Source organism: Canis lupus, chromosome 10 (genome assembly GCF_003254725.2).
Source record: "Canis lupus dingo isolate Sandy chromosome 10, ASM325472v2, whole genome shotgun sequence".
NCBI classification, from domain to species: Eukaryota; Metazoa; Chordata; class Mammalia; order Carnivora; family Canidae; genus Canis; species Canis lupus.
Genome location: NC_064252.1, coordinates 30,870,478 through 30,882,879, shown reverse-complemented (window position 1 = coordinate 30,882,879; position 12,402 = coordinate 30,870,478). Strand labels below are relative to the sequence as shown.

At 47.9% G+C, this 12,402-nt stretch overlaps 1 protein-coding gene across 1 annotated transcript in view; it reads right to left on the bottom strand.

Annotated features, from left to right (window-relative positions):
• The window catches only part of LARGE1 (LARGE xylosyl- and glucuronyltransferase 1), a 478,727-nt gene that overhangs the window by 282,307 nt on the left and 184,018 nt on the right, over positions 1–12,402 (bottom strand). The window contains 1 exon segment of the mRNA XM_049115330.1: positions 7,500–7,801. Within this exon segment, the coding sequence (XP_048971287.1) occupies positions 7,500–7,801 (302 nt within the window).

The window sequence follows — 12,402 nt, the reverse complement described above, 5'->3', positions numbered from 1 at the left end:
GTGTCTGTGCTGTGATCAAGCTGGATGACTCACTAGGTTTCCTTGTTTCCATAATGAGCCCTCAGAGTTCAGGATGCCCTGGTGCTTCACCTCACATATCAAACTCCTCCCCCCCATCTTACAAGACATACCAGCACCTGCTGGGATCTCAGTTTCTTCATCTGTAAAAAAGGGATAAAAATTTGTCAAGGACTGCTAGACACATTAATGACACATTAATGATGATTCATGTAAAGGACTTAGAATCTGGCATTGTGTACACACAGAAGATAGGCATCAGCAATCAGTAGTATCAATTACTATTAATATAAAAGTTTTACAGTATGCTGGACTCTATGTTCTTGAGCCTTAAATACTCCTGAAAGTCATCAGTTTCATTCCTCCTGCCCTCACCCTGCCTCTCCTTCACGTAAGGATTGGGATTGTCTTTCCCCCACAGCTGAAAGGAGGGCTTTTGGAGCTGCCCGATTCCCTCTGTTTTTGTCAAATGTTGGAACTACCTTCATCCTCCTCCATACAAGAGGGCAGAAGACACAGGAGGGAGGAGATGAGCCACTGGAATCAACCATCATTTGGGCCATGGTAGCAACTGTGCAAAATTAGGACAGACCTTTTATTTTGCTCCATTTTACCTTCATTATCTTTGAAATGAGAAGGTTGCATCTTTATTTGTTGTTGTTAATGGCACATTTTAAGAAATAAAACATAATAAGAGAGCATGACAGAGAAAGCAGATGAGGGCAGGACTCCTTTGGAGTAAGTATGGACAGGAGGCTGCAAGAGACAGGGCAGGGCCCCTTGCCATGGGCATGGTATGGTAGCCACCTCCAAGACTGTTCCCAAAGATCCCTGCCAGCTTATGTAGCCATGATATAGCCTCTCCTATGCTGTATTAGGGTCAGTCTATATGGCCAATAGAGCTTGGCAGAACTAGTAGGATATGATATCAAAGGCAGGTCACAATAAAATTATGGCCTCTGCCTTGTTCTGGATCCCCTCCTCAGGGACAGTGTGAGAACATGCAAATAATTCTAAGGAACTGAGGTCCCAGCCCACTAGTGTGCCATCTCTGAAGCAGATCTGCCAGGCCCCAACAAGCCTACCAATAATTGCAACCCTAGCAGACAACTTCACTGCAACCACATGAGAACCCTCCAGATATAATGGACTACTTAGCTGCTTCCAGAGTCCTGATTCTCACAAACTGTATGACATAATAAAGGTTCATTATCTGAAGCCATTGGGTTTTGGGGATAACTGGGTATGAAGCAATAACTAACTACCAGACTCCAGTAGGGGAGGCAACCTAAGTAATCACTTTAGGAGCTAGGGTTCCTGAAAATCCCTGCATAAGAAAATCCTACTAGGATCCTTCCAGATATCATGTTCCCTAACTCCAGGGCCTGACACTTAGGGAAGATACTTTAGCAGATTTAGATCCTTGGGGTAGCCCAGAAGACAACCTGTGAGGCTAATAAAATGTGAACCCAGATGAAACAAGAGTATCTTCCAACAACAATGTAAATATGGGAGGCCCCAAACCCCTCCACTGAGGAGTTAGTTTGTAAAACCCTCAAAAATGAAGTAAAAGCAATAGATCAAAATACTGTGGTTTTAGGGGTCCAGAAAATGAACATACAAAGTGTCAAGTCTTCTAAATGTAATGCCTAAAGCAAAATAGTACACCTGTTAGCTAGCTCAGTACACTGAGCTAACAAATACAGTCACAGTCACAATCTGGAAGGCAATTTTCAACCTAACTTCTTTTAAAAGAACAGGTACATCCTTGCCTCAACCTACTGAGTAATGACTACCCCCGTGGGGCTGCTGTAGCCCCCAAGGGGAAAGGTGACCCCCCCCTCCCTCACGCCCGGTTACCCACAGCCTGTAAGGTGAGGCATCTGCCAGGCACAGACGAGAGCTGGGGCTCCAAGCTCACGGAAGCATGGATCCCAGGTGCTCTGACTCACAGAGTGATAAGGCAGGGGCTCCGGGCACAGGCTCTGGAAGCAAACTGCTTAGGTTTAAATTCGAGCTCCCCCTCCACTCGGTAGCATGACTTGGAAATAATTGTCGAAACTTTCTTAGCAGTTTTCTAATGTGTAAAATGAAGAAAGTATGCTGTGTGGTTTGAATGAGATATTTTATGTAAATTATTTTATGTAAATTTTAGCATAGTGTCTGATCCACTTTAAAGGCTGAGTAAATGTTAACTTTTATTACTATGACATTACTACCAAGAAATGAAGCTCAAAGCGTGGAGTAGGAGAGACATACTTCCGTAATGGTGGTCTCACATCAGAGAGAACCATTCACCTGACCCCTCACTGTAACAGTGTCAACTGCTGTTGAATCAAAGTACATCCACCAATTCCTGACATCCCCTCCCACTGAGAGATGGCGTGTGTGCTTCTCCCTGGGAAACTGGGTGAGCCTTTGAGCCTCTGTCCATGAAAAGGTTACACTATCAGCAGAAGTGACACGATGGGACTCTGAGGCCAGGTCCGGAAAAGTGTTTCTGTTCTGCCTTGGTCACTGGAATACTTGTGCTTAGTCTTCAGCTGCCATGGAAGCAACCAACTGCCCTGGGGCCGCCATGCTGGAGGGAAGCCCAAACCAGCTGTACAGATAGACGCTGAGAGGCCCAAGTCTATAGACGCGGAAGAGGGAGGCGGGGCCGGTGCCCACTGCTCCAGCCTTCACTGTTCAGCTCCAGCCACAAACTACTGACAAGTGTGTGAGGAACACCAATCCAGTACAGCTCTATAGCCCTTCCCAAATCCTTGTCCCAAAGAAACCATGAGAGCTAATAAAACAACTGGTATTGTTTGAAGCCATGACATTTTAAGTGTCCGTCAGGCAGAATCAGGGAACAAGAACACCCAGCGCAAGGGTATGTGATGCTCGTACAGAGTTAGTTTCCCACCTGCTAACCCGTTTCATCCTCACAACTGCAGGGGGAAGAACATATCATAAATTCTCATTTTGTAACAGGATGACACAGACTCTAAGAGAGTCACTCAATTACCCCAGGTCATATGACTAATGACCAACAAAGCAAGATTCGTGGTCAGGAATTTGGACTCTGGATCCTGTGACACTTCCGCTGTACCAGAGCTGACTCTCGGAATAGACCTGAACCAGAAAGTCAAGAAAAATACACATATCCAGACACAGGCGGGCCCATGGGGGAATCAAAGAGGATTTTTCTGCTGCAAGTTCTGGGGCACAGAGGAATCAGTCATCACTGAAACAGCACTGCCCTGACAACAGAGAAAGGCAAGAATAAAACGGACAGCTCTTTGAAGGCCATGTAATTAGGAACGATAAGAGGGCACAAGGACTGGTGAGGGCCCATTGTTTCCATCACCAGATATCTCGACTGACAGCCTGGGCATCATTACAGAAGACTTTTCAAGAAATACTTGTCATACCCCGGAGAAGTTTCAGTGCAACAAGGAATGATGACAATGTCCTTAGTTACGAGGCGCTGTGCTCTGACAGGGTGTCAGGACCGGCTTCAGCACTTGTAATCGCTAAGTGTCGCCATGAAGGGAGGCTTCCATTTTGACTCCATTGACATTTCTTGTTTGCCTCTATGGCTTCTTTGCTAAAATCTTTTAAGACACCAAACGATGGAGACAGAGAAAGTATCTATACCATAATAATGACTATAAAGTCAGCATCTCAAGGTCAATGTGCTCCCAGAGGAGACCACCTTGAAAGAAGCTGCCAGCAGATCAACTTTCAAATTCATCTGTGCAAGCTCTGAACAGGACCCAGGTTTCAGCACAGACAATTCTACCAAAAATAACTTGCAGGGTCTAAGAAGTAACATTATCAAGACAGGCAAAGAGAAGAAAAACAAAAGATTAAAGCTTTTAATTCTCAGGTGCAAATGACTGAAAAGAGATGATAAGAATCAACAATTGCCAGGTATGAATTCCATTTTTTAAAAAATATTTTTATTTATTTATTCATGGGAGACACACAGAGAGAGAGGCAAAGACACAGGCAGAGGGAGAAGCAGGCTCCCTATGGGGAGCCCGATGTGGGACTTGATCCCAGGCACCCTGGGATCATGACCTGAGCCAAAGGTAGGTCTCAGACACTGAGCTGCCTAGGTGTCCCCTAGGTCTGAATTCCTATATTGCTACTTCATCCCTGTGCTTCATCAGATCATGAGAATGAAGAGAACCCCATTTTTTGTTGTGGCTTCAAGCAGTGGCTTCTAAACAGTCCCTACTATTTCTAAATCACTTGTACCAATTTTTTTTAATGCTCATATCTTGCAGGCACCCAGAGAATCTTGATGAGCAGGTCTAAGGTGGGTGCCACAAATGTGCATTTTTGATATTTTATTCTAATTCACCACCAAGTCTGTGCACAATCCATGTGATAAAGAACATTCACTGTGACTATAACATCTGTTCTCTCTAGCACCAGAACTCCAAAATGTTAGCAGAGAACGTGGCTTTCTTGAATGAAATCTACCCTTTCCAGGCTCCCTTGCAGCTAGATGGCAGCTGCAGCAAATTTCTTCCACCAGCGTGCTCCTAGAGGAACGGATGGTGGACGTCAACTGCATGTTATTTAAGGAGGGTGGCATACTCCGTCTTAGCCCCACTGCTTTCCTGCCAGCTGGAATGTGGAGATATGACCAAAGCTCCAGCAGCCATCATGGACACTGAGAGGACCTTGGGAATGCCAGTCAAGCAAGCTGAGTGAAACATCAAGGAAGCCCGCATCCCCAAAATGGACATTCCTACTTGAAAGGCTTCCAGACTTCTTGAGCATAAAGAAAAATTAGATGTCAAGCCATTGTTAGTTGGGATTAGATACTTCACAGTAAAATCTAATGCCAGTAACAAGTATTTTTAGAGTTTGCCTCCAGCTGTAGTATCTACTGTCACCACTGACATAATACAAACAAGGCAGGAACTTGATTTTTATTGGTAACTTACAAACGAGGAAACTGAGACACAGAAAAATGATGTAACTTGCTCAGTGCCACACAGCTCTTACGCTGGGAATGAGGCCAGGACTGAGATTCCCGTCTCCCAGCTTCAGTAGCTGTTTTGTCTACACTCTTCTGCAGAGCGCTCTGGGCAGAAGCCCTCTTCAGAAATAGGAGGCGTCTCTCAGAAAACAGAACGGGGAAGGGAAGCTGCTGGCCAGACAGCCCATGGTAGGAAAAGAAAGCCCCAATTTCTCCCTCTGCCTCACTTGGGTCCCCCACCCTTCCCCTTTTGTTTCCTTTCTCATTTCCATTTTCCATCTCCTTGATTCTGAGTCCGTCTGAGTCATGGTAATGTACATATGCCTCCTCCCTCTGAGCTGTCCCACCTAGGTGGAGGGTTCCATCACCCACTCTGAGCAGACATCAGGGTCACAACCTGTGAGCAAAGAATCTGCAAGAAAGCAAGCAAGCCGCCTTTCAGGCAAGAAGAGAAGCTCCCAAATTAGGGTCCTCCCAGACCAGCCTGAAGCAGGGGGATCTGTTAACACGGCTGAGTCCTCATTTTCAAAGATCTAAAAAGGGAGAGAGATTGAGTACCACAGGCCACTGTCGATGGTTGTGGAAGAATGAACGGATGGGACGTGGCATGTGGGCAGGGCTGAACAAATGTGTGGCATTTAACACCTCCTGACATTTGAATTTCTCTATTTCTTGATCTCTTCCTCTATGTCCCATCTCAACATGAGAACAAGAAGGGAAGTTTGGGCTGCTTTTTGTTCACTGATGTTTCCCAGCGCAGAGAATAGTGTGAGACACCTAACAGAGGCTGAGTGACTATCTGCTGAATGAAGGATGAATGATAATTATGAATGATAATCCGAGTTTCCCGGCTCGGGTTCTCTAGGCTTCCTGACTGACCACCTCCCCATGTCCTGCATTCTTTCTTGCTAGGACAAGGCTTTGCTTCACACTTTTCATACTCATGTGTACATTCCTCACCGGACAGCCTCCATCCACCACTGTCCACCTCTCCACACCTCAACCAGGCTTCAGAAACTGCGAAAAATCCTACTAAAGCCTGGGGTTCTCCTCATTCACCACTGACCTTCCCCAGAATAGAGTCTATGTTGCTTAGTAAGCCCCACATTCCCTTGTCACAGACTGTATAGTATCAGCAACAATAACTACTCTCACATGAACAACATATTACAGTTTGCCAGGAGTGTTCAGGGGGGTGTGAAGTCTCATTCTGACCATGCGGCCCAGAAATGGAATAAAGCAGCAGTAGGTAATTTATCTAACTAAAAATAATAAAGATTAACCATAATTGATGGGGCACCTGGGTGGTAGCCAGTTGGGCATCCAACTCTTGATTTAGGTTTGGGTCACGGTCTCAGGGTTATGGGATTGAGCCATGCATCAGGCTCTGTGCTGACTGTGGGGCCTGCTTGGGATTCTCTTTCTCCCTCTGCCCACCTCCTCACCCCCACTGCTCGCACACACTCTCTCTCAAAAAAACAAAACCCATAATTAAAAACATACTATGTACCAGGCACTGCTTGTGGCTTTACATGACCCATCCCATTTACTTCTCATAAATCCCGTGTGAAGCAGAATTTTTTTCCTCAAATTTATTCATGAGATACTTGCTCAAGCAGCCACAGCAGAAACCACCAGAGCTGGGATATGAACTTAGGCACGTCTGGATCACAAGAGGCCTTGATTTTGACAGGGGTGCTCTAATTTCTGTCCTTGGGAACTGGAAGCAGCAGGAAACGAGTGTGTGTGCATGTGTGTGTGTTCAGTGCAGACATAAGCACAGATGCACAAATGAGCCAAATGAGTGGGATGAGGACAGTACGGAGAAGAGGTGGTAAGTTTTCCAAATGTCCAAAGAGTCACTAACAGGGAAAGTGGCGAGGGGGGGGCGGGAGACAAGCTATTAGGCTGTAAAGTTAAATCACTGCCTTGGAAGAGCAACAAATGTCTGGTTCTGAACTTCAGAAGCTGATTATAAAGTGAGAAGGAGGCCAAGGGAACTGCCCAACAGGGCCACGAGTCCAGGCGCAACCCTCACTGTATTCTAAGTTAGAGGCATCCCCAGGACGGATGACAACTAGGGTCAGGAACCCTGATTGGGTCAAAACGAACCGCCAAGAAGCAAGCAAGCGTCTCCACCCCTCGGCTCCTCCTAGCATCTCCGAGGCGTGGGCCCCTCTTGGGCCCATTTTTCAGATGGCAAAGACTCTGGCTCAGAGCGGCTCAGCGAGGGGCCAGGCCACACGGCAAGGTCAGTGTCCGTGAGAGATGCACCTTCGGCCCGAGGCATTAACGCCAGCGCTGCCCGGGCACGAGCCCGGGGGGAGGGGGGGGCAGGAGCCGGGGGGGTGGGGGCAGGAGCCTGGGGCAGGAGCCGGAGGGTGGGGGCAGGAGCCGGAGGGTGGGGGGCAGGAGCCCGGGGCAGGAGCCGGAGGGTGGGGGCAGGAGCCCGGGGGCCCTCGGGGTGGCGCGGGGTGCGGGGGGCGCAGGCGCTCTTTACCTCGCACTTCTCCACGACCGGCTGCTGCCCGCACTCGGAGCTGTTGCCCGCCACGATGCCGGCGCGGAGGCTCTCGCTGTCGCCCGTGCCCTCCTCCATGGAGTAGGTCCTGGAGTGGTTGCCGCGCCGGGGCCCGGGCGCACGGCCCTGCGCCAGGCTGAGCTGCCTGCGGAGCGCGCGGTTCTCCTCCTCCACCTCCCGCACGCGCACCTCCAGGCTCTCGCGCTCCCGCGGGCCAGCGGCCGCGTACCGGGGGCTGTGCGGCTGCGACTCCAGCGGAGACAGGGACACCGGCTTCCCATCTGGGGGAGAAACACCAGGTTAGCCGGGGCGACGCGGCCGAGCCCACACCCGCGCCCGCGCATCCATCACCACCCGGGGCCTCGCTGTCCCCAGCCAGGGAGAGCGCCGGGAGTCGTGGGGAATAAATGCATCTGGGCGGACCCGGGGACAGAGCCCACAGCAGGACCCGGGGACAGAGCCCACAGCAGGACCGCAGGGACAGAGCCCACAGCAGGATCCGGGGACAGAGCCCACAGCAGGACCCGGGGACAGAGCCCACAGCAGGACCGCAGGGACAGAGCCCACAGCAGGACCCGGGGACAGAGCCCACAGCAGGACTCGGGGACAGAGCCCACAGCAGGACCCGGGGACAGAGCCCACAGCAGGACCCGGGGGCAGAGCCCACAGCAGGACCCGGGGACAGAGCCCACAGCAGGACCCGGGGGCAGAGCCCACAGCAGGACCCGGGGCAGAGCCCACAGCAGGACCCGGGGACAGAGCCCACAGCAGGACCCGGGGACAGAGCCCACAGCAGGACCGGGGACAGAGCCCACAGCAGGACCCGGGGACAGAGCCCACAGTAGGACCCGGGGGCAGAGCCCACAGCAGGACCCGGGGACAGAGCCCACAGCAGGACCAACTACCACGATTAAAACGAAGGGGCCGTCTAAAGAAGACAATCATGATTTTTTTCCCCTAATTAAATACCCTGCCTTCCTACTTGGCACATTTCCAGGCAGACATTCTTGTTCTCTATAAAATTCGAATATGAAGGAGTAGCAGCAGGTGGAGGGGAAGGAGGAAACGGAGAAAGTGGAAGAGTGCAAAAAGGAGTAAAAGGAACAAATATTAATAACGGCCACATTTGTTTAGTTCTTCCTATGTGAACACCTATTCATCCTTCAAAACCCCGTTTCAGAAGCCTCCTTCCATGTGTAGGCAAAATCTTCTTCAGGGTGTTCGTACATTTTTTTGGTACATATCACTATGAAAAACACGTAGCTGTCATACTGTACTTGGTAATTGTTTTAGCAAATGTTTCCTGGAAAGGCTGGCAGCTCAATGAGAACAACAGATCATACTTATCTTTGTGGTAATATACCATCTGATGAACGCTGTGAGGTAGATACATGTGTCCAAGCCAAGAGTAAAATAATCAAGTGCCTCAAAGTCACACAACCAGGACACAGTGGCGTCAGAATTCGTACCCAGGTCGCCCTTAGGCCTGAGCCTGTACATGCCCCACTTAAAGTTTCATTACAGGCCCTATAGAGAGCTATGGTTTTTTTAAAAAAATTTATTACTGTAAAATCTCCATTTCCTAAAGATACTTAGCATACCACACCTTGTATGCAGGTGCATCCGGGACATGATAAACCCAAAGCTGTCACTCCTCTCTGTTCTTATGCTGCCCAAATCCCAGGATCCAGCTACAACACGGCTGCCTGAGAGATTACCAAGCAAAAATGACATCTCTAGAAAATCATCCTCTCTTAGCTGCCTGCCAAAAAAAAAAAAAAAAGAAAGAAAAGAAAAAAAAAAAAAACCCACACCAAAAAAAAAAAAAAAAAAAAAACACCTTCCTCTTTTTCCATACTTTGAGTTTTTCTTCTTCCTGCTCAGACCCCACTGAGCTTCCAAACTGTCCCAGAGAAGATCAAAGAAAGGGATGAATTATACCCCGCGGGTTTCACCTGTGCCGCTGCACTACCTCGGCCTCTGCCCAGGGCTTTCTGATTTCTGATGTGACTGTGGGCCTTCATAAACATGACTCATTTTTCTCCCTCTTAATTACCTCGGGGTTAATGCCTGAGCTCCTGGCCCTCTCCTATTACTGGCGTATGGGACTCGCTGAATTCCACTGCTCAGGACCACAGATCAAAGGCCGAGGCTGAGTGTGTGGGTACATAAAATCACAGGTTGATTAGGGTTGTATTGTCACCGAGCTGGCCAATTACAAGCTCTGACCCAGGCTTTTGAAACCTGTTTGCCTGTTTGGTGAAACCAAATCAGTTCCACAGAGAATGAAAACGAATAGGCCACTAACAGCAATTGTGTTTGCTCAACTGACATCGACCCTTCGAGCAGGGGTGGGAAAAGATGAGCATCTAGTTTCTGGCAGCAGGCAGAGTTATGCTTTGTGTGGGGCCTGCTATGGATCTGTGCAGTGCTGGGTAGTTCATGCTGATAACGTCTGAGGTTATCGCAGTAAGAGAAGGTGGCAACCAGTGTCCCCATTACAGATGAGGAAACAGACGCTCAACATTTAAGCTTTCCCATTGTGGTGCACTGCGACTGAAGTGAAGATATCCGTGACTGTGTGGGGCCATGCCCCTGCTTTTATGCTCTGAGTCAGAGGTACAGGTGCTCTGGGGCCTGAGGGGTCTTCTTTCTCATGAAAGAACCCTGGGACATTTGGGAAGGAACCCAGTAAGCTCTGGAAGTACACCAGGGTCCCAGAAACTCTGGAAAATTCACAACAAAGAAGAACTAGAAATTTGTTCTTTGGAGGTATCACTTAAATGCTCTGAGCGTTGGTTTTCCAATCTCTGAAATGGGAGCAGAAATGTTAACCTCACAAACATGATGGGAGTCTTAAGTAAGATACAGAGAAATACAAGGCTCTGAGCACTTTGCCCCTCATTGGGCAATAGTTCCAATAGCTGCCAATGAAAGTAAGTGGTATAATGAGTAAGATGAGTTGATGGCAAAAATTAGGGTGTTTTAAAGGCTATAAACTTTCTGAACACAGGGCTGTTCTCTAGTATATGGGAAAAAAAGGGCCGACAAACCTTGGCTTATTTTGATCTGTGGCATCTCTGAATCTTTCTCCCTTCAGCCTTAGGCAGGTCAAAGTTCATCCAGAGGCCAAGTGGAAGGATAGGCAGGCTTCCCATGGGGACCTCATCACCTCCTCTGGCTCCTCCCCTGAAAGCTCCACATTTACACATCTATAATCCTTTGCTTATGTGCTTATTTAAAGGCATAATTATGTCTCACACCCCAATGACCTCTTTCTGTTGCTGGTCCCTCCCAGGAGTGCTCCCCCTAGCTTTGTGTACACATAGTCATTACAAAGCCTGTCACATGGGAACTTAGGGCCTATGTAAACCGTTGTGCCCATACCAGCACTTCCCAAACCATCAGTGGAGGAAAACCAACTTTTTCTTCCCCATTAATCCTGGATAAAAATCTGGCCCTGGGACACCTGGGTGGCTAAGTGGTTGAGTGTGTCTGCCTTTGGCCCAGGACATGATCCTGGGGTCCTGGAATCAAGTCCTGCAACAGGCTTCCTGGATGGAGCCTGCTTCTCCCTCTGCCTGTGTCTCTGCCTCTGTGTCTTTCATGAATGGATAAATGAAATCTTAAAAAAAAAAAAAAAAATCTGGCCCTAACACACATACTTAGTACATAGCTTGCTCCTCATGCTATTCATCACCTGCATTTAACAAATTGGCCTATACCCGTTCATCAAGTCCACTGATCACATGCTTGGGCTGCCACAAAGTCCAATTCCCCTGGCAGTTTTTAAATGTCAATTTTGATCATTCGTACTTGGCTTGCTACAGAACAATTTGGGGACTGTGATGGTTCATTTTAAGTGTCAAATTGACTGAGCCACGGGGTGCCTAGATATTTGGTCAAATGTCGTTCTGGGTGTTTCCAGAAGAGCTTAACATTTGAATCAATACACTGAGTAAAGCAGACTGCTCTCCTTAATGTGGGTGGGCCTCATCCAATCAGTTGAAGGCCTTGAAAAAAATAAAAGGGCTGACCATCCCCTCAGTAAGAAACTTCTTCCTGCCTGACAGCCTTGAAACTGGGTTTATTTTTTTTCCCTCCTGTCTTTGGATTTGACCTGAAACACTGGCCCTTCCTAGGCCTGGAGCCTGCTAAGCTTTTGAGTGGAACTACATCATTGGCTTTCTTGGGTCTCTAGCTTGCCAACTCACCTTGCAGATATTGGGACTTGATCATCTCCATAACTGCATGAGCCAGTTATTTATAATAAATCTCATTATGCACACACACATACATATCCTTTTAATCTATTTCTCTGGAGAACCCTGACTACTACAAGAACCAAGAATAGTCCATAGATCATACTTTGAGTGACACTGCCCAATACCTGGCCTCTCTCTATCTCCAGGGCCTGCCACATTGCTTGTACTTAAGAAACATTCAAAGAAGGGATGAAATGGCCACTAGAATTTTTAAAATGGCATAAAAAAACTGGCCTAGCAAATCTTAAACTACCAGTTACTTAAAAAGCAGCCTCATTATATACAAAAAAGAAAAAAGTATCCTCATTATAATATTAAATGCTGGGGAAGGAGAGATACCCAAGAAAATTTGCTTGCAAATCAGGCAGAGTTGTAAAGGTCTGTAATTCAGAATAAGAAAGAACCGAATTGAAATTATGGTCCTACTTCCTAATAAATAATCGTAGGCAAAGGACTTCTCTGTGACTCCATGTTCCAATATATAAAATGGCGTGTGTTGTGTGTGTGTGGTATACTGGTAGGCCAGCATCAGGCCTAATTAGGATAAATACACAAATTCCCCCTTTTCCCCCCCCACCCTACTCCATTAATCCAGGAAGCAGGACATGTAAAGACAA